The sequence below is a fragment of the Larus michahellis genome, chromosome 13 (genome assembly GCF_964199755.1).
Source record: "Larus michahellis chromosome 13, bLarMic1.1, whole genome shotgun sequence".
NCBI lineage: Eukaryota > Metazoa > Chordata > Aves > Charadriiformes > Laridae > Larus > Larus michahellis.
Window position 1 is genome coordinate 15,215,649 of NC_133908.1, and position 22,728 is coordinate 15,238,376.

General features: G+C 47.0%; 1 protein-coding gene across 3 annotated transcripts in view; it reads right to left on the reverse strand.

Annotated features, from left to right (window-relative positions):
* The window catches only part of TTC28 (tetratricopeptide repeat domain 28), a 173,289-nt gene that overhangs the window by 99,985 nt on the left and 50,576 nt on the right, over positions 1-22,728 (reverse strand). Inside the window, exon 1 of one of the 3 annotated variants that reach the window (XM_074607075.1) lies at positions 18,488-18,644. The exons of the other annotated variants lie outside the window; for them this stretch is intronic. Within the exon in view, the coding sequence (XP_074463176.1) occupies positions 18,488-18,514 (27 nt within the window). The 5' untranslated portion in view covers positions 18,515-18,644. Of the gene's footprint in view, positions 1-18,487; positions 18,645-22,728 lie in introns of those variants that run through there. 3 annotated transcript variants of the gene reach the window in all.

Genomic DNA, 22,728 nt, shown 5'->3' on the forward strand with positions numbered 1-22,728 from the left:
TGAAGTACAGCAAAATCTGAGTTCCTATTCTCATCACCACCAGATAATTCACCCCTGAACCATTCTAACCCTTCTCAGTATATCTCACATCTACATGGAAGCGTGTCCAGTTGGTGTGCAAGCATTTCTGTGTCCCCAAATATCAGACTTGCAAATTAGTTCAATTGTCTCACCAGGGTCATGCTAAATACAGCTCACCTGCAGCCTTCAGAGATTCCTCAGAATGGGCACCTGCCGAAGGAATACCGGAGACTGGACAGGGCACCCAAAAGCACTGCGGATAAAACAGTGTATGGCATTGCCAGCAAGAGCTCAGACCTAGACAGTGCCAGCTCTGAGGCTCCATCTGCTTCACCAGAAAGCACACGATGAACCACCCATGCTTCATATACCAGCTAATAACCAGCGAGTGGTCAGGTAACCCGCGGCTGGTTAACCAACACAGCCACCTGTCCTGCACACTCTGACCAAAAGAAAGTACACCAAGTCCTGAGACTCTGTGGTCACGGAAGAGCAAAATCAACTTAATAGAACTTCGTGAGTTTCCAACGGAACGGCCCCTCTCGATGGTGTTTTCCATGTTCACAGTTCACTCTTCATGAGGCTCAGAGGATCACAACCCGCTCCCAGCTTTTACAGGAGTCAAACTGTTTATACAACCCCTCTGCCGCTCCCTCCAGTTCCTTGTATGCTCTTTGCTACGCAGCAGCAGCCCTCAATATTTTAGACAATTTCCCTTAGTGCATTTTCTAGTGAGCACATATCAACTACGACAAATTGACTCTAATTCGACAACCAGTAAGTAAATACCCTTTAAATTCTTTCCACAGATGTGCTGCCTGATTAGTGTATCCTCCATTACGGTTAAGAGAATAAATTTCTGATGAAGGACGGTACCTTTATCAGAATCCACAGGAGTGACTGTGGCAAAAAACTTCCCATTTTATGCACAGGGATTACACCGGGTCCCTAATCATACTGGAATCACGGGCACTCCAACCTGCCCGGTCCCCCCCTCACAGCCGGATCCCACGCACGCACCACCGTTTCTCCTCGGGGTAGGATGCAGATCTGCCTTCTCACACATCATGTGAAAGCCAGGAGAAGCCTTATGCACAAAACAGATGGCAGAAACAGCTCAAAATGCCACATTTCAACAATTAAAAGGTATCAAGAGAGAGCCAGCTTCTGTTGGGCCACAAAGCATTACACCCAGCAGCTCTATGCCTGGAAGGGCACAAGGTACTGGCTGTGAGCATAGAGGAGTTCATCAAAGCAGGATTCAGACCAGAAAAACGCTGACGGAAGCACAAGGATAGGAACCGCAGCAGCAGGAGCCGCCATCTCAGCAGCAGTTTAACGGCCACCGGTGATGTGTCTCCATGGCAGCAGGGGCTGCAGAGAAACGGCTGCTGAGGAAGGATGGGTCCGATCTCGGCAGGACCGGGAGACCAAACAACAAATGCTCCAGCAGCGGCAGCCCAGTCTTCTCCCTTCTGTTTTTCTAAATGAGAGACTTGAGATAAATAGAAATGAAAACCCTCCTTGAAAATGAAAACCCTTCTCGAACTCGGTGCCTAACAAAGCCAGGTCCTGAGCCTCAGCACCTCAGACCTTTCCCTTCAGATGGGGGCATGACAGGGAGCAACCAGGTGCAGGGCTGTAGTGTCAAACCTGGGGATAAGAACCTCTTAAACAGGCTCAGGTGACGCAGGGACAAGCGATTTTAATGCAGCTTGAAGCGATCCTTTGCGCAAGTCAAGAGCCTCGGTGTTGTCTGCATCCAAACCACCCAATTAGTCTGGGCTGAACACCTCAAAGGATTCAACGCTGTTCAAACGAGAACATTATTTTCCAATGAAAGTACGCATCAGGCAAGGAAATGCTTGGGTTCCACCGGAACCTGCATTTGTCAAATGGATATGACTGGACACAGCGAGTCGAGCAGCAGCAAATACAGAGGCGCGTGGGGACACCTCCTCATATACCTTCGCTGGTTACCAAAGACCCAGACAGACCTGAGTCTCGGCTTGACATTGAGATACTTATCGTTTTGATACTCGGTACAAATGACACTCGACATATTCTGGCTTCAAAGGGAGGAACCAGTACATCTGTGTACATGGCACAGATTATCTTGGGGTGGGGTCCAGGTCTTCTAGGATTTACTACGAAGCCCCAGATTTTGCACAAAAGTGGATAGGTCAACCACCAGCAGGATCGTAAAGATTCTAATAATCTTGCTAATAACCTCTCTGGAGATACCTGCAAGATCTGGGGTCACTTCTGCTGCAGTGAAACACAAGTCTACAAAGAGGGTACGGGTTAATGCAGCTAACACGAACATCTATAATGGGGCAAATCCTAGTTTTAGCTGCTTACTGGAACAAAAACATTAATCAGTCAATGCTGAGATGATTAACGGGATAAGATTAAGGTTAAAACTAGAAAATCTATTAACCTATTTAAGAAATAAATGTTGTACCTGGCAGGTCATCAGTCTTTTAAGCCTCAAGGGTTTAGAAGCTCTGAGCAAACAGGAGAGTGACTCATGCTGCCAAAATCTCTGTGTGAAGACTGAACTGTATGGTCCTGCCCCCCGAGAAGCCATACACCTTCTCCCCAAACTAAGCGGGGTGTGCCAAGACCATCGCTCCAGCTTCAGCCGCACCAGACATGACGTACCACAACCACGGCCCGGGGTGGGGCTCAGGAGGCAAGTCTGAGCTAGTAAGAGGTTGCTGTATACAACAGGAACCGGGGGGTGGGGGGTGTGGGAAAAAGAAATCGGCATCTGGAATGGCACGTTCAACTTCATGTCTATATCACAGCAACTCCCAATTCAGCTCATAACAAAAGTTTTAGTCAGAAAACCAAATTCACCCAGCCTGCCTGTTCCAGTCTGCATCTACGCTTGTCATTCAGCTGTCACACTCACCCGTTTGCTGTGTGTCGTGAGAATAATTGGAAAGAATTTTAATTATGCCTCAGAAGACATATCTTCTCAAGGAGACAGACACACACACATCTTTCACTCTAATTTCCCTTAGGAAAATTTCCTTCTAATGCATTAGTTCACATCATACAACCTACTACACAGAGCAACTCTCCAGACCGCACTAACTGTTAAAGTTCGGTGTTTATCACTTCCTGATGTTTAAAGCCATGTATAGAGCCAGTCAGGACTGCGAGAGCCCAAAGATGACGTATTCGGAGGGATGCTGAACCACAGAAAGGGGAAAAGAACCACTGAGGATGAAAGGGGGTGGGTGTTTTAGAAATGCAGATTTAGGAATACCAGGAACGTTGTCACCTTGACAAAGAACGCAGCTAAATGCGCAACACGTACATGAAATTCCATAATAATCTGATGAGGATGCTCAGTTATGAGATTATAATGTAAAAATACAGTTGGATAACTGGAACCAAACAGTAAAATAGTGCCTTGCACTTTTCACAAGTAACTAGAGGTTGCCGTGCCTGATGGATTTTGAGGTGTGGGCGAAAAAAAGAAACAAAGAGTCCAAAAGGCTCAGCTTTAAGTATTTACTTCGAGACTTATCGCAGATGGTTTTCCTCAACAGCAGAAGTAGAAAATGAAGAACTAACAGGAAAGCAAGCGAGAGCTGTCAGTCCTGAGCAGGCAGCCCCTGCAACTCACTCTGCACCCACTTTTCAGTAGGGCTGCCAAGCATCGTAGAGACAGCGCCGTCCAGAAGACACAACAGCTGCCAGTGCTTTTGTGGTCAGACTGAAAAAACAGAGAATAAAACGACAACGACCCAACTTGCATCCAGGCACCTTGAACTTAAGCATGATTCTAACTGCATAGTTACAGCCACGATGGCATCAAGACCTTGTCTCAGGTAAAACTCAACATACGTATTTTTGCTGCCAAAACCCTTGTTCTGTAACAGTGGGAACCAAAAGCATTCCTACTCTCCCAAGACTTCTCCTCTATGTTGAAGAAAACTAGGGAAAAGCTAAAATAATTTCTGGGGAAATTAGTCATAGGAAGAGCACCAGGCTGCTCTTTAGCAGAATTGTGAAGAATCTACCCTGCCTTCCTTCTTTACTTATATATCACATACTAGATTCTCTTCTTACAAAACCTGCTTATTAGTCACCAGACTAATGAAGCACGCGGCTGTCCTCGGTGACGTGCTTCCCCACACCAGCTGGCTCCTCTCCCCGTATGAGTCTGATGCAGCTGCCATCATTAACTTCCCAGGGAGAGCTCCTCCACTTTGCTGGGGACCAGATGACGGTCTGGATCACACCCGTCCCCTGGGTGCCAATCACAGCAACGTTTGTCGGCCTTTCAGGCTGCCCTGAGAGGTTGACACGGAAGCTCCAGTGAATTTCACCTCCTGAGCCAGAAGGGCTGTTCACGACGCTAGCCCGATCCCCAGGCAAGGCAGCCCAGACCCACCTGCCAAAGCACCACGGCACTTTGCCCTGCTCCCGCGCTCCTTCTAGAAACGTCTTCTTGATGCAAGGCCACCAGGCAAAGTGAGAAAGAGAGAAGGCCTTGACGCTGCACAAGCCCTTTCAGCAATAGCCAAAACACTGGTGTGCCATCCACACAAATTAAAATAGCACCACTCCATCTGAGCCAAATCCAGCCCACAGCCCTGGGCCAACCGACACCACCACACTAACGGTCCTCCTCCGCACCTCCTCACCCATCAACCACAGCGTGAATGCTGAGCTGTTCATGACATACATCAAAAAACAAACAAAAAACGCAGACACCATTAGTTTACTCGTGCCAACTACGAAAGAATCCAATATGATGCCCTGGATCTCTGTAAATCCCTCAGCATGTGACTGGCTTCGCCGCCAGCCTCACTACTTGGCATTTGTGCAGTTAAGAACCGTCAAACATGGGCAAGGAACTTACACGCTACTGAGCAACCAGAGCACAAAGCGTACGCTTCAAAGGCCACCCCTCTGGGACGAAACAAAAGTCTAGGAACAACTGTGGCTTTGGGGAACTTCACCTCTCTCTCATTGAGTGCCTCTGCAAAACATTACGTCTTTCCCTACATGTCTTTACCCGACGAAACAGAGGTCTGTTCATTCTAACCCCCGCACACATCCACACTCCTGAACTACAGATCTCCAAACTGTGGGGAAAGTGGACTTCACAGGAAAAAGGCTGCAGAAGACAGTAACTGGGCCACTGGAGCACCTCCTTACTAATTATCCCAGAGCGCCCATTTGCTGTGTAACGAAGGACTAAAGCGTGTCAGGCTTCAGCAAAGCTGTCTTCAGCAACTTATGGAAAGCTTCCTCTAAGCCATGATGCAATTAGCTGCCAAGAAAGTGCTGAGGCAGGCAGAATTAGGAAGCTATAACAAATCAAGTATATAATCCTACAGCATTTACATTTAAAACAGCTGAATTGCTTATAACTCAAAATGCTGTAGCATGTTTACAATTTTATTTCATAAGATCGAGATGTCTTATCCCCCGAGCAGGACAAATGAAACAATCCAGCTTCAAAGCCAAAATGGGAAAAGACTCAAAAAAAGGCGCGGATCTCCAGAGCTTCCTCACCAGGGTGGTAATACCTGCCACCCTGAGCCCCCAGCACGCCCCCAAAGTCGCTGCTTAAACTGAGAACCACCAAAGAATCACCATACCCCAGTCGCTCCTGATTAGCTCATAGGAAGTTTGAATAGGTGTACGATACGGAGATCACCGGGTTCAGAAAACACTTTTGCATAAAAACAAGGGTGCAAGAACTTCAACGTTCTGGATGCCACATCCAGTCAACTGGCAGAGAGAGAAAAGCAACTGTTGTTAAATTGTTAAAAGAGACTTGAAATCTGGTCCGTTTCCTCAGCATTGAAAGATATCAAACAATACACAACAACCAAAACAGTAACTACCCTTGACATTAATTTACAGCATAAACAGTCGGTCTAGCCCTTCTTGCCTTAACTCTCTAAGTTATAATTGTCAGAATGTCGCTTTCTCCAAGTTCGTGTATTACCCCGTAACAGAACATCGAGCGAGCTCTTTTGAATCACTAAACCGTACAAAACTTCCATTATCCTAAAAGTCTCACAAGACACTAGCTTTTAAAAAGCACTGGGGAGTGGGGGGAGACGATGACACACGGACAGACATTTCTGCAGACTCTGTAGACTTCTGTAGGAGCCTATTTAAAAAAAACAAAACCAAACAAAATAGCAAACATACACACAAAAGAACACACTCCTTTCTTAAAAGACAGTGAAGGCAAGGTATGACAAGGCCCTAAGCTTAAGCCACAGCATCAGAAAAAGAACACACACTATTCGACACCAATATCTTCAGCAGACCTGACATCAAATGGTAGGGCAGACCCAGATCCAACAGCCATCAAAGACGATGGGAATTTCTCCGCTAACTCAGATGAGTTTTAGGTTGGACTGCTCGGCTGAAATTGCTGCTACTAATTGCTCAGAAGATAATGCCTGTTAGCAAGGAAAGCAACCCACAGACCCACAAAACGCTTTTAATTTCCGATAGCTACACAAAGCACAGGATAAATGTTTCAGAAAAACATATAAAAGTGGCACCTGTAGTCAGAAAACCTCATCGTCACACAACCAGCCGCACTAAGCTGTGTGTCACGCTGAGACCTAACGCTGAAAAGACTTTGCTAATTCCCATAGCTGGCCTTACCAACACTCACTACGACAGGAAAACGCAGGACACAAAGGAGCGCGGGGCTTCCACCACCACCGGGCAGGTCAGGCTGCCTGAAGAGCGGGAACGCTGCAGATTCCAAAGCACCAGGTACTCCTTCAGAGCCGAAGCACAGCTGGGGCTTACGTCCATATGGCAAATTTCTCTCTTTAATGTAACTTTGATACCGAGACGTGTTAAATCTTTGATTTTATTGGCAGATGCTGACTGTATTTGCCTAACCTCTGAAGCCTGCTGATTGACAGTGTTAATGCACTTTTTAATGGATGAAAAGGGAAATGACAGCTTTTGGCTCACTTTCAAGCACATTTCTTCGCTGTAAAATACCCTATAGCTCAATCTGCTTTTCATACAACCTAAGAAATCTATTCTTTATTGTGCTGCTAATAACTGGTGGCACACTGAAGAAAACAGGGGCTGGACCGGAATACTTACTGAGGGAGCCACTTCGCTGCCCAAAAGGAAGATGGTTTCTCCCTTTCTTTAATTAGAGCCGCATTAATCTCATCTCAGAAAATCCCAGACGGAAGCTGAACATTACTTCAAAATAATTTCTCAGCTCTTTCTACATCAAACAAAGTTTACCCGCAGACTTTTCAAGAACAGCAGCTATGCTACCACGAAGGTAGTGGCAAGAAGAGAGGCAGAGTTTTAAAGGAAAATGGCTTTTCTAAACACAGAACTGATTCGTTTAGCGAGAGGTCTGGCCGGCTGTCCACAGGACTCCGACCAACCGGCATGATAAGGTCGTAACGATGGAAGCTGTGTTCCAAAGTCTGTTGCTTTTTGAAGTCCTGTAACTCTAGTGTCTTTTATGGTCACAGGAATTGTGGCTAAGAAAGTCCCCGCTATGCCAAAACTCATGGCTTTACAGCCCCTCGGCACTTCACAGGTGTAACTGGGAAACCAGAACTCCCACGGCCAGGAAGGCACCAGGGACATGCCAAGAAGCCTGGGGACATGTGAGTCTGGGGAGAGAAGACGCCATGGTACGAATTCCACGTTGTGGCAGTGGGCTCTCTCTGCCCAGATGTGTCTCGTATGGGTCTGCCTCTGAACAAGAGCTAAGATCCAGAACCCAGAAATTCAGGAAAGGGCTCTCCAACCATAACAGATTAACATTTCTATGGAAAATGGGATGGTGCCAAGTCGTAACAGTCTCTGTAAAGTTCTAATTAACATGAATAACACAGCTGGATATTTTATGTATCAGCCTTCTAAGTCCCTCCTTCCTGCCACTTAAGTGTAAAAATAGTAGAATATTTTATGGCGGTTAATTCACGGCTCCTTAGGTGTGATTCCACTTTAAGAGAAGGCAGACTTGCCCCTTGCAGTGATCCATATGGGAGGCGTATGGACAGCCCGCCTTAGCCGTGTTTGCTGAGGAAGGTACAAAACAGCAGGTTTGTCAGGGAAACGTGGATACTTGGCAGAATATCAATGGATTTGCTTTTCCTTCCATTCCAGATTTGAGTTTCAAGGTAGATGAGCTGGTATCATCACCTGGCAGGCTACAAGATGATCACAACAGAAAAGAAAATAATAGTGACAAGGTAAAAAGAAAAACACAAAAAATTCTGAAAGGAAACCAGCATCATTTACCATGAGATCAGACAGTTGCTTTATCCCTCTGACGACAGTTTAGCTCAGAACGTATTTTGGCATGTTTCTTCACAAATACAAGGCATCTGAATTAATATGAGGAGGCGGCAGCTCCCAGAACTGCAGGGTTTTGTGAGCCCTGTACCAGCAGAGCTGCCCGAGGGAAGCGCCTCAACCGACCGGCAGCCAGGTTACCCCCCAGGCTGCTCCCCCACTTTTCCACCCCAGAATCCCGGCTGAAGAGCCTGCCTCCCCCAAGCCAGACGTCTGCCCAGAAGTGCCGCAGACGCGGAGACCCAAGGCGGGCTGGCATTCAGCACGCTGAGGATCTGCGTATTTTGTAGTTTGTAGTATTTACAAACTCCTTTCCATTAAAAGGACAGAAATTACTTGCAACTAAAGCCACGAAAATTAATTCTGATTCCAGAGTTTCAGACTAGGCTATCCCATAAACATTCCCATCTCAGCTGTACGGTTTTGTTCCAATGCAGCGTACATCAGGCAAGAAGCTAAACAAGCCCAGATCTGGGTTATTAAAATAGCTGAAGTCACTGAATTGTTCATGCTCCCAGGAAAGGCACGTAAACATAGTTTGCAATAAGGTGCCACACTTAGCTTCATCTCACAATCCTCGTTTACTCCATTAAATGGAGCAAGCTAGTAAATAATGAAAATAAGAATAAAAGAAACAACAAACAACTTTGATAGGAAGAGTCACATTTCCGTATAATGGAAAAAACAAGACTTTGAAAACATGACTTACTACTCATTGTCAAAAAACACATAAAATAAAAAATTACAACAGTAACACCAAGGCTTAACAGTGGTTTTCCATCACTATTCTGCAGTTCCGTGAGCTAACAGGAAGCTACAGTAATACCTCTACATGCACAGAAAATGAAGTCTACTAAGACCTTAAAAATTAAACATTTTCCTGATCTAACAGCCAGTATCCATTTCGTAGCTTAGAAAAAGAGTGGTAAAATCTGTAGTTTTGAGACCTAAATTAGTACCATCTACCTCCTAAGCAAAAGGATACCACGCTACAGACCCTGAAGCATTCCCATCCGTTCAAACTGGGAAGTGTTGACTCCAAGCTGCCCAACACATGCATGCAAACGAGAGCACGAGTCTGTTTCCTCTGGGATGCTCCTCAAGAACTCCAACATGGACTTCCCGGAAAACGGATTTCAAGGTAGAAACAAACAAAGGTGGAAAGAAAGCCCTTCGCTTGCATCTCCAGCACAACCTTGAGGGCTGCTTTCCCCAATAAACTGCTACACCATCCCTGGAGCAAGTCTCTTACCCTCCTCGCCAAGCTTCTGGAGTTAAAACCGTGGTGAAGGGTCTCCTGAGCACCACCAGTGTCCACCAGTCCCACAGCCACCAGCCCTCCGACAGCTCGTCGTCTTGACACCGCAAAATCTCCCCACAGACATTCATTCGGAGCTCTTGGATGTGAGCAGCTGGGCTGTGGTGAGCTGCTGAGGGAGCTGAGCCCCCCAAACCAAACACGCTCTCCACGGGTTCACTCCCAGCGCCAGCCCAGCACCAGTGAGCACCAGTGCCAGCGCCGGGGCGAGAGGTACTGCCCAGCCCGGAGGGACACAACGACAGCAGCCATCATCTAGATCAGCTCAAGCCTCATAGCCTGGCCTTTGGGGGAATGGATCTCAGCTACACCGATGGCACAATCCCTACAGCTCTAATAAATATTCCAGGACAAACGCTGCCGCCATTTTTAACTGTGGCTAACCAAAGAGTAACGGTCTCGGAGATGATTCCAATTAAACCGATGACACAGTCAGGTATTATTTATAAAGTCCTGGTTTTCTCAGCACAGGAGAAAGCAATCATAGAACATTTCCCTATTCATCACTCCAAACCTTTTTAAGCCAGCATCCCAGCAAAAAACCCCCGCCATCCTGGGCTTCTGCCATTATCCCGCACTGGACATTTCTCTAGCCGAGTTTTGGACCCTCCTCTTCCCCTCCCCAGAGGAATCCTTTCCCACTCCTCCACATGCATCTCTCCTTCCCAGACACTCTACAGCTGAAGCAGTCCATCCAACCTATATCAATAAACCGTATAGTTTCACTTTGCCAGTATTTTGTCAATAAACCGTACAATTTCACTTTGCCTGTATTTTGTCAGATTTGTATGCTTAGCTGTTCCTGTCAAACCTATAATCCAAGTTTCCAGTTAAACATACTTAGCAATACAAGCTGCTGCTGTTCTTACAAATTGACCCAGGAATCCCTATTGCAAGGGTCCATTAACCAGAGCAGGGGAGCTGCAGCCCAGAGAAGAACATTACAAATATGCTAAAAAGAACTAATTTCATTTGGCAGCTGAGGACTCCATTTTTTCCACGTAACATTGAGAAGTGACATTCAAACTTGTCAGAAAGACTCCAAATCGCAAAATTCTTTTCCAATGTTCAAATGCAGAAATCTGATAAACGTATACCAACAGAGCACGCTAATAAACCATGCAGAGCAGTGTCCTCCAAGCCAACCTGACCCAAGTTCGGCTCTCTGCAAGAGAGGACAGAGACATGGGCCCTGACGTAAATGGAAGCTCCGGGAGGCAGTGCCAAGCAAGGATTTAAGCCTTGCTGCGACAGGCTGCAGGTATTTGAGCCTGGTACCATGCTGAGTACACCCGAATGCTGGTTCTGCAGCCAGGCGGAGCGGGCTCCCGTCCTCTCCAGGTAGGGGAAGAACGCTGCACTGACCCAGAGAAGACTGACTAGTCACATCCATTCCCTTGCCCCGTTTATTTATTTTGTTATGATCTTCTCCAGTTTGCCGTGCACTGAAAAGGCTTCTTACGCACACCTGAAGTTTCACCTTGACTTGGCATCCCCGATTACCAGAACACACAACATGCACGTCTTGCACCTTTCCTATAAGGAGTAAATTCTTACCTTTGTCGAGTACCACATCCTCTTTTTTCACCTTCACCCACATCTAACTTTCTTCTTGTGCTTCTATTTGCTCATTTTTAACCTCTTTTGTCAGCTCTTGAAATAACAGATCCAGTTTAAGAGAAGCTTTGTGTACATTATTGGCTTTTCTTCTAAACCAAACTAAGTTTTAGTAGAAAGTGAAATGGAGGAGCGGGATTACAAGGGTGATTTTAGATATACCAGAAGGTTACAAAGCCCATTCGCAGTAATGAAGCATTAATCTCCTAAAAGGATTCAAATGCTGCAAACAAAGTAATTTCATTTCTTAGCAGGAACAAATTAAGACAATTTCCCTTGTAGAAGTTTCCATAATTACAAGTAATTATCTTTTACTCTGAAATTCTCCAGTACAGCACTTACTGCAAAGAATATTCCTATCAAATGCTCTATTTAGGAAATACAGGAGGAATTGTTTCCTGGTGAATTGCATGTTCTCATCACATTGATTAACCCACAGTTCTGCTCTGCCAGGAAACACATTTATCTTTGACAATAACAACAAGAATCACCAATCCCTATTCGATGACCCTATCATTAGGTTATTACAAAAGCGTAAGACACAGACTTTTAAAAGTACACGCAGAGGAGGAATAAACCACGTCCACAAATTAAGTCAAAGGAAGATCATTTATAATGCTGCATTGTCCAATTAAGTTCTTTTCTGCTGGGTAAATCAAAGGCTCGAAGACGACATTTTGAAGCACATTCTTCTTGGGCAATAAGGACACGTATGGCAACAGCTGCAGCAGTATTTGTAAAAACCATATAAACTCAAACAAAATACCAGAGGTTACAAGAAACTAAGCTTTGCATTTGTTGTGCTCGTGCATAAGCAAAACGTACATCAGGAAAATGTAGTGTCAGTTATCCACTATTTTTCATAAGCAAGCATGTACAATCCCACATGTCATGCCACTAACCGTGGGAAGAGTGTCTGCTGGGCTGCTGCTGCCACTGCACATCTCTGTTCCCATATAACAGCCCCGTTTACACGTTACTCCCAATCCTACGCCGCCAGGGCACAGGCTGGGGTTCCAGCAGAACAGCAAAATGGAGCCTGCTCTAACCAGAGGTAGCGCAGCGTTCATTAAACTTCTGCAGTACCTGAAATATCAGTGATGGATCGAGCTTGCTCATAGCACAGCATCTTCCAAGCATTTTAGAACCTTGGTTTTCAAACGAAGCTTATTAGAGCTCATGCTCCACCCAAGAGCTAAATAGCATTATCAAAGGGCCAATCTCTACCACAGTGGAAGACCCTAAATATTCACAGTCAGGGGGAAGTCAGTAATCCATACAGCAGAAGACCCTGAAAGACAAGTACTAGAGATGACAAGAGGCAACTGCAATCTGATAGCAAATGACAAAATGATGATGTTTTGGGGGGCTGGCCCCTCAAAAATCGCTGGCTCTTTACTGTGTTCACAGTAGGGAAAGAGAGTTTGCAAAACCAAGTGGGTGTCACGTATCTTACGACACCTCTGAGACTGAAAATCCATCAAGAGAAGATGTAGAAACTCTATCATATATTAAAAACTTTGGATAATGCACTGTAGTTTCAAATTGCGTATTACATCCCGTCAGGATGTGTGGGGTGCGGGGCAAGACTGATCAGGATTTCACAGGTTTTTCTTGTGGGTCTGGAAATACAGAAATCAGCAGTGACATCGCCCTCACCTGCTCCTGCCCAGGCAGCTTCCTCCGGGGCAGCCACCCTCCGACCCGACCCTCCTGCGCAAAGCGGAGATTGCCAATGCCTTTCATGGCTTATCCACGTACCACACCACAAAAGAGCAACACTTACATGAACGGAGAACAAAACAGCAAAATCAATTGCCGAATGTTAGGTTCTTGTTTTGAAATTCTGTGCTTTTTCCAAAGTCTCATTTACTACTGCACAAAGCACTTCACCAACAGAACACAGCACTGGCAAGCTCTCTCCCTCTTCATTCTCCACTGAAGCAGCCAGGACCCACAACAATTCTAATCAATCACTGCTGAACAAAGGGTATATTCAGGCAGCACAGGCTACTAATTGGTATAAATGAACAAAAATGTAAACTTAAGCAGCTGTAACTTTGCTAGTCATGTGTTGAAGTTAGATTTAACCTTGTTCCAATATTTGACCCCCTTCAAGGAAAAACGTTTGCTCCTTGCCCCTAGCCAGAATTTCCTACATCGAGAGTCGCACCCATTGCCTCTCACCTGCCCTGGGCGCCTCCGAGCAGAGTCTCTCTGTTTCCTCTACCCCCTCTCCAGCGGTGCCTCCTTCTGCTCATACAGCAGCGAGATCTCCTCTGAGCCTCTTCTTCAAGGCTTTCTCCTTCAAAACTACCAACAAACAAAAAACCAACCGAACCAACTCACCACAAGGCCTTCAGAAATCTTTAGCAAGCAGGGCTCCTGCAGTCCCAGCTTGGGAAGGTCTGGAGACAGCATTTACCCTCAGAAGTCCAAAAAGCAAAGCCCTGTGGCCGGCAGCGCATTCAGCTGCAGACCCAACATCTCCTTAGACCCTACATCTCCTGAGACCCGACACCTTTGGAAGGAGCTTCTTCATTCCAGGTTGCTGTTAAGAGGAGGAGAGAGCTCCGTCACTCTGCAGAACGACAGATTACCAGCTCGGATTCCTATGAATTCAGGCGTAACATCATTCCAGAGCCAAGTACGGTATGGCCTTAAATGGAAAAGATCTACAATATTTAACAGGTCAGGAATACTATCCATTTTTGTTTATTTAAGCGTCTAAGAGGGTAGATTTAGATTTTAAAAGCCTCTTAAGAAATATGACATAGGAAAGCTTACTGTGAATGCTTTTAAGTTTAAGTGCTCTCTGATAACTTCCAGTTATAAAACCGGAAGGAAGAAGCAGGAGGGGGGAGGGAAGGGGAAAAATAAAGTAGGAAAAAAAAATTTAAAAAACCCCAAACAAACAATTTGCTTATTTTCACCCAGTGTTAGCAAAATTCTGCAAAACAGGTGTGATTTTCCAGCTTCAAAAAACCAGCACTTGTCATATCAGTGAATCCTGATGGTACCAATCCCACTGTCGCCCATAACCCAGTGACCTGTAGGGAAAGGAACCTAAGGGTTGACCAAGCTCACGCTCCTATGCGGAAATTATCATCGTCTTGCAAGTATTTCTCAGTCCTTTTCTGCTCTGTAGCACACTCGTTTCACCAACCAACAGGGAGGGAAGAGGTTACTCCTACAGAGGCAGCCCGCCTGGGAATCAGCCCGTTCAGCTCCACACCCTCTGACATTTCACAAGCCATACGACACACGTTGCATTCACCGTATTTTCCCAACAGCGCTTCTGCATAATAGGCCACACAGGAACCATTACTGAGAAGAATAAGGCCACGAAAAAGATACTCTGTTGCTTCTAATGAAATTAACAGAGACTGTCTGATGAACCCAAACACCTTCTCTTCAGACTCCGCTTCCGCACAGGGAGGAAACGGTTCCCCTCCGTCCGCGCAGGAGTGGATGTGCACCCCCAGGTTAAGTAGCAGCATGGACAGATGGAGCCACGAATCGTGGGGCACGGGTACAGACTAAAAGGAAACCCCAAAAAAACAAAAAACAAAACAAACCCTGAGCTTTTGGATCCTACTGTTACGCTTTTTAAAAATGACAGTGACCAAGCTGAAATGCCCAGTCACAGCACGTAATTTAAAATCCTAACAGAGGAGTTAGACGTATCATAATACTATAGATCCAGACTTCAAAGAAACCCAATACAGATCTCAGAGAGAATAAGTTATGGCAGAAATATAACAAGATTTGCATGAATTTACTACGAGCATATTTTTTTCTGTACTGCAGGAAAACTGAAAAAAGCAATTTGTTTCTCGAGGAGTTAGTACCCATGAAGGAACCCTCTTCCTGAGATGCTCTTGGTAAATAAACATAACTTTTGCATGTCAGTAACAAAGGGATATTGCAGTTCATCACTGTGTTGCTATTAATGATTTATTGAATCCTCCACGAAATCTGCACCTGACACAGTCAGTGATTTCAGGTTTTGTCCAGTATTTAATTATCGTAACTGAGTAGCAAATGACTCCTATGTGCAATTTTTTTCCTATGTAAAACGGTTTCTGTTATCAGGCTCCTTAAGCAGGCAGAAATTACCACTTTGCCCTGCATAACGCACAAGGTACATTAAATAAACCTGAAGCGCTACTTTTTTCAGCTTGCTGGCTTCAATATTTTGAAAAAAGTGCTCTCTCACCTGAACTCCAGCATCCCATTATGTGATCACAAGTATAATGGCTTTATTATTATTATTCACAGATAAAAGAATCTGCATTAGCAAACAAGAACATGCCACCATCCAAGCCGTTCCCTTCTTCCCTCAGCCGAGAGGCTGCAGCGCATCCAAGTCAAGGACGGGTCGGAGCAGCCCGAGGGGCGTCCGGGGCGATGAGATCCAGCAAAGAGCAGCACAGCACAGACTGGTCCCATCGCCAGGGAGCCACTGGGCCAGCATCCCTAGGACAGCACAGGTGGCACCTCATCCTGCCGGCAAACTGTACCCTGAGGCCGAAGGAAGCTTCACAGAGAGGTTGTGATAAGGAATGGACTGGAAAGAAAGACGCAATTCCTGCAGCCTGAGCCACTCAACATATTAACATGGCTAATTTTACGCTTTTCAAAGAATATAATCAATATAATGCATCAACCATATCTGTATCCAGATCATGCATAATTTAATTACTAGCCTCCTGAGAGTCTGTTGGTGCAGTTCTGCTCACCTTGACCCACTTATGCTTGAATTTCAGCCTGGCTTCCCAAGGAAACAGGCTCACACCGCACACTGCAGCCACCCACCCGCCCACCCCAGCTCTGGCAGCTTTTGGGCCCGCTGACCATTCAACAGAGAAATACGTTTCAGTGGCAGTGGCCACCTGGGCCACCAACATGAACCCTGCTGGGAACCAGCCACCTGCTGGGCGGAGATACAGGGGGAACCCGAAGGGAAACAGAGCCAGAGGCAAGTCGCGGAAGACCACAGGGAAAGAATCTTTATTAGTGCTGGTGCTTGTGGAAAAATTTAGTAATTTTCTAAACTTAGAAAAAATATACGCGGTTTGCAACAGAAAAAAAATATTTCAGTCACATGCAAACTCTTTTTTTCATTAGCTGAAGGCAAGGTAATGCCTTACACGCCACAGCCGATAGTTGTATCTTAGCATCACCAAACAAAGGAGCTTACCCCAGGTTTACACACAGGACTAATAAACTGCACGCCATCCTACGCTGCACGGCTTAACAGTGGTTAACAGCAAAAATCCCACAATGAAAAAAAGCACCCTAACCATTTAATAACAATAAAAAAAGTGGGCAAAGCAAAAGAAAATGAGTACAAATCTAATAAATCAATCAAGGCTCCTCATTCAATAGAGCTGACAGCTCTTATATTTGGGTATTTTAACGGACAAGAGGCAGGCAAATCACTTCTCAGAAGGCACTTTCAGAAACAACCGACGGCTATAAAGGACCCAGGGCCTCGGGAACGCTAGCTACTACACTGTCTTTCTCATTTTGCGTCCTATTAAGAAACGGAGCAGCAGTGCCTTCTCCAGCAGTCTGCATGAGTCATTTTCTTGAAACCGCTCTGTAAAGCACATGACGGCAACACCACAAAGGCACCCCGGCCCGGCCAGCAGAAATCCCGGCTGCTCTCACGTGAGTCTGCTGGCAACACTGACAAAATAACCTCTGCTGAGATTTTACTGGTACTACAGTAGAAAACAGAACCTATTCCAACACGAACATAGTTTCCATCACATCATAGCAGGAGCAGGGACTGGTTTTTGCTCAGACTAGTAAGATGCTTGACAGTTCAGAGGAATTCAGCTATCTTTGGTACCACTGCACCATCAAACTTGGATGCCCAAAATCAACTCGATTTGGACACAGACGATAATGCAGAGAAAAAAAAATAGCCATCTGACATCGTGATTTAAGCATAAGCGGGTGAGCCAATACTGCAGAGTGAATCCTGACACTCGGAACGGAATCTTCCAGAGCCGAGGAGTCCAGCCAGCAGCCAAGAATAATATTTCAGTGGTTCAGTCGATACTGCTGTAACCATGGCCTGGAGGGGTTTCCACAGCCATAACCACAGGAGTGACTGCACATTCAGTTGAAAATAGTAAAAACAGACATTTAAAAAATCTATAGCTTGTAGACATCTTAAAACCAGTTTGAAAGGAGGCACAGAGGGGCTTGAAAAATGCACAGACGCTCCCAACGAGCTTGCCTGTCATCTGCTTATCCTGCTGAAGACACAACGATTTGAAATAAGAACTCCTCTCACTAGAAGCAATTGCCTGCTTGGAAAAAAAAGAAAATTAAAGGAAGAGCTTCAGAACAGCTGAAAAGAGATGAGGTATCAGTGACACAAAGCCTGACGGATTACCCAGGGATGAGGCGGGAACACACGCTCCCGTCAGGACACTCCGAAGCACCATTTATTTCCATGTCGAGCACTCCAAGCAAGAGACGCTCTCATGCATTTCACATATGATTTCTATTTCTTCCCTGATGTAAAACACAGTATCACACATCATGCTACAAAGAAAGAAGGAGCCCTGCTGGTTCAAGCAGGTTTTTCCAAAAGAAAAAAAAAAAAAAAAAAAGGAAAAAGAAAAATAAAAAAGTATAATAGCCCGCAGCTGCCAGGAGCAAGGGGTCAGTGCCGAGGAGGGGCGGCACAGCACACTCCGTTTGCTCGATTTTCCCTCAAAAGAATGTCAATAAAAAGCGCTGCCAAGCGCCCTGGGAGGAGAGCGTCCTGCCCGGCGGGACGGTACCGGAGCCGCCGCCGGGCCACCGCGCCCGGGCCCCGCTCGCCCCGGCCCGCCACGTCCCGCCGCCGCCGCCGCTCCGGCCCAGCAGCCATGTTAGGAGCCGGCCCGACCACCGGACTGACCGCCCGCGCCCCGCCGGGGCCCAGCCGAGGGGACGGCGGCCCCGCAGCCCGGCTCGGGCCCCTCGGCCGCGCCCCGCCGCCGCTTCCCCTCGGCGTCCCGGGCGGGGCGGGCGGCGACAACCGCCCGAGGGGAAAGGAAAAGTTGGCGACGCCTCCCGCGACGCCGCCGGGGGGGTGGGAGGGGGACGACACACGGGCCGGCCCCGCGACGGGAACCGGGACCGGGAGGGGGTCGCCGGCGGCGGGCCCTGCCCCGCCTCGCCACCCACCTTCTTCCGGGGCTGCCATTTCATCATATTTGTAGAGCGGCGACGCGGAGCATCAAGGTCGCGCTTGGGTGCCGGCGGCGAGCGCAGCGGGGCGGCAGCCGGCGCTCATGCTGCCCGGCCCCGCCGCCAGGCCCGCGCCGCGCCCCGCCGCGCCCGCCGGAGAGGAGCCGGCCCCGCCGCGCCGGCCATAGGAGCGGGGGCTCTCCCCAGCCGGCCCCGTCGCGCCCCGCCAGCACCGCTCACGCCCGCGGCCCGCAGGGACCCGCGGCTCCCGGGCGCATCGTGCGCGGATCGCCCTGCGCCGAGTGTGGGGGCCCGGCCCGGGCCCGGCTCCGCCGCGCACGGAGGCAGAGAGGGGCGCGGGCGCCGGCAGAGCCCGCCGCCCCCCCCAGCACCGCCGGGAGCCCCCGGGTCCTGCCGCCGCCTCCGCCCCGCCCCACGCCCCGCCCCGCGCCCCGGCTGGCCCCCCCCCTCCGCCGGCAGCACCCAGCGCCGCCCCCCGCCGCCCTCTCGGGCTCCCGGGGGGGATACCGGGGCCGCAGAGGTGCGGACGGGATGAACCGAGGAAAAACGGAGGCAGGGGAAGGAGCGGTGGGTGCCGCCGGGCGCCGTGGCGGCCCGCTTCGAACCGGGGTGGGGGGGGCAGCGGGTCCTGGGGTGGCGGCTCGGGTTTGGCAGCGTGGGCTCCCGGCACCTCCGCGTTCTAAAGAAGAGGTGAAATGCGGGGTGTTGGGTTAGTCAGTAAAGCTTCTACTCGTCTCATTTTTTATTACTTTTTTTTGCCACAAATTGCAAGAAAACCCAGTTCAAGAGGTTTGGCTTTTTCCACTAGCGGCATGCGTGTGATGTCAAACCCCTTCACGTCCCGGCCTCGTGCAGGTAAAAGAGACAAAATAACACTGTCCTCCCTCACAGGTACATTTTTTTTTCTCCCCAGAGTAGAATCCAAGACGGTGGTTTAAAGCAGTCCAGAATGGGGTTTAATCATGATGCTCCAAAATGCAAAAGCTTGGGGTTCACCAGAAGAAAGAGTGTTTCGGTTCTTGGAAGTATCTTTTTAGGCAATACTCGAAAGGCTGAGATCACCCACAGAAAAGCTGCAAGTCTCACCACATATTAAAGCCAAACAGACAAAGCAACGACAGGACCAAAGTCGCCCTGTGGTGTGGTGCTCGCCACACAATATAAAAATCTGACCTATAGAGCGGGCAGCAGAGGATATTATTTTGGGGAGAAAAGCCTGTTCTTTCAGCCCACGTCCAGGGGAAAGGGATAAATGAACTAGGACTAAACTCGATTTTTCCATGTAATTTCCTATTCAGTGCATCGGTTTCTCCCGTCACCCTGCGTTGTCTCGCGTGCATTGAGGGAAATACAACCTTCCCTCCATGTGGCTGGAGCACTTTGTGCATTACAGTGGAAGAAAACCAAAGGAGACATACCAATCCCAGCACCTGTGCAGAATTCACTGGGGCCTGAAGCAAAATTCTTAGTACATCTTTTATATCCATCAAATTGAGAAACTGTAAGTTCTTGAGCTGCCATATACTACCGTTACAGTATACTGCTGTTGTACAGGGCCTGTAAAACTTGTTAGGCTGAGAACAATCCAATTTCTCAATCCTGAGCTTTGCTTTATCTGAATAAGATGGTGCAAGATTCAAAATGTGGTCCATAAAGTGCATTATTACCAACATCCTGCTGTAGGACCTAAGATTTGATTCTAAGAAGCTCTGGCTTTTCTCCCTGGTAATTGCATTATTTGTTTTACTGCCATGCAACTTTTTCTCCTCTCAGAGACATCTGCTCTCCCTTTTCTTTCCCCTCTTGGTACTGTTCTGAGACTAGCCTCTAGAAAATGAACAGAGTCTCAGGAGTGTTAAAAATCCTTAACATATGAACACACCACAATGTAACTGGGGTTTGTATTAAGAAGCGGTGCAGAGTCATAGTTTTCATTGCTATGATGAATGAGCAACAGTGCAGCATCTCGGAGGAAAACAATAAATTTAATGGCAAACGTAGTATCAAAACTTAGATCGATAAATATTGAGTACTAGGGCCCTTGGAAGTGTAATGGTCAGGGTCTTCTCCCTGCAGTTCCTCCGTCCTGAGGGCTGGTGTCCCTGAGATCATGCGGAGGCAAGAGCAGGTAGCTCATAGCAGGTGTTTCAGCTCCAAGCCCCTGTAGTCAGGGGTTGTGTCCCTTCCACAAGGGCTGCACCTATTCTGGAACGAAGACAAAGCTCAGGCTTCCAGAACACATCAGCCTCGCTCACCTAAAGCACCCAAAGTAGTTTCCATCCTGTCCAGCACTGCCCTCAAACACCTGCTCCCAGTCCTCTGCTTCTGTTCACGCACCTTCCTCTGGATTCCGGGCAGTACGCGCGGCAGCATGCTGCAAATTACATCGCCGAGAAGATGCAAATGAAAAGCAGAGCTTTGAAAAGCAGTAGGGACAGGAAAGAATAGGTGTGGCAGTGCAGAAAAGGAACTCCATCTGGTTTCGCTCATCAGAGCGAGCGTATCACGGAGCTCTGCCCTTCTCTTAGTCCAACAGCAGAGCCGCGTGCCCTGAAACGCAGGGATTTCCATAAATCAATGCATTGATTTAATTGTCAATTGCAGGGACAGTTCTGAAGAGTTCTGTACACGGCAGAGCCGGTACCCCAGTAAAGAAAATGAACGCTCAGAATCAGACAATGCCATTTACCACGACGCTGTCAGAAAGAAGCTTAATTTAATTCACGGACAGATTGCAAAATGTGTTGTTTTGACATGATCAACAGGAGGTTTTTGAAATTCTTCCCGAGTAAAGATAATTAACAGGAAGCAAAGCAGGAGCTGTGCGTATACACCTGTCACAAAAGGGAGTGAGCTGCTGCACTCCTCATCTTAATTCTTACCCCAGTGATTGGCATTTCTGCTATATTTAAACTTCTTTTTTTTTTTCCTGCTGTTGAAAAAAGAAATAATGTTGGCACTATTTTCAAAGCCATAGAAAATATCCAGAATAAAGGCAGTATAAATGCCTGGCATCTGAAGGAAATGGCAAACATTCTTCACTCTTTCAAAGTCAGAGAGTTATCTAACTTCTTTAAGATTAAAGAAAATGCAGTATGATTTTGGGGTTTGTTTTTAAGGTCTCAGTTTCTCAGGTTGGAAAGCCACTCAGTACGTAGTGATTCAATTGCCAGAAAATGCTGAAACCATCCTCTTATGCAGGCAGCTTCCATCTCCTCCATCAGAGAATGGAATCCTCATGACCATTTCAAAGGGAACCAATTAATTTTCTCCAGTAATGAGCAAAGCCAAGAAAATTCAAGTGCTAGTGCTTTGTGAAGTTCAGTCTGAATCAGTGGACAAGTTGTGCGATAACATGAACACGAAGCAGAAGATAATGTTGGTCCCTCAAAGGTAAACAGTTCATTAAAGGTGAAATGGCTGAAAAAGTAAGAACCAGCTCGCCCCAACAGCATCCCTGCCTCAAAATACCACTGTGTCGGGAGAGCCACGGGCCATCGTTTCCCGTACGGAATCATCCCCCATTCATGGAGCCTGGCACAGGTCATGACATCTCTCCTCCCTGAGAAACGGTACTGTGAGTCCATGCTGAGGGAATGGTCCAGGCTTCTGGGCACCGTCACAGGAGCTCCCGGCGAACAGAGTTTTCTCTGCCAAACACACATCAATAAGGAATAAACAAATTTTATTCCTTCCAATATTTATGACTGAATAATGGTCAGCATTTTGGCTGGTTGGCACAAAACCATCCAGCAAAATGACTGGCTACACCAGTACCTTTTTTTTTTTCTTTCCCTGATTTACTGGTATTTTAAAATTTGGACTGAGGATCTGACAGTCCAGTATATTGTGCCAAATACCAAATAGTTCCTTTTATCCTAAAGATGTTGACTAACATAGAAGAAAACTGTGTGTTATTAAGCCATATCTGATATTAGACCTCAATCTTACAACTCAATGAAAAAAAATCCTTTAAATTGTCTTTTTCAAATTAATCTTCGGCAAGAACCTAGAACTATTTGATGCGCTATCTCCCTTCTTGCATAAGCCTTCATTTTTAATAACTTTTACGTTCTAATTCTGTTGTTACACCTTGAAATTCCCTCTACTCAACCAAAGTGCATCGCCTAGAAGCAATCACATCTACTGCAAGTAGAAAAAAGTCCTGCTGGAGATGGCTTGGTGAGCAGACTGCAAGTTCAGCTCTCTGAAGTCTA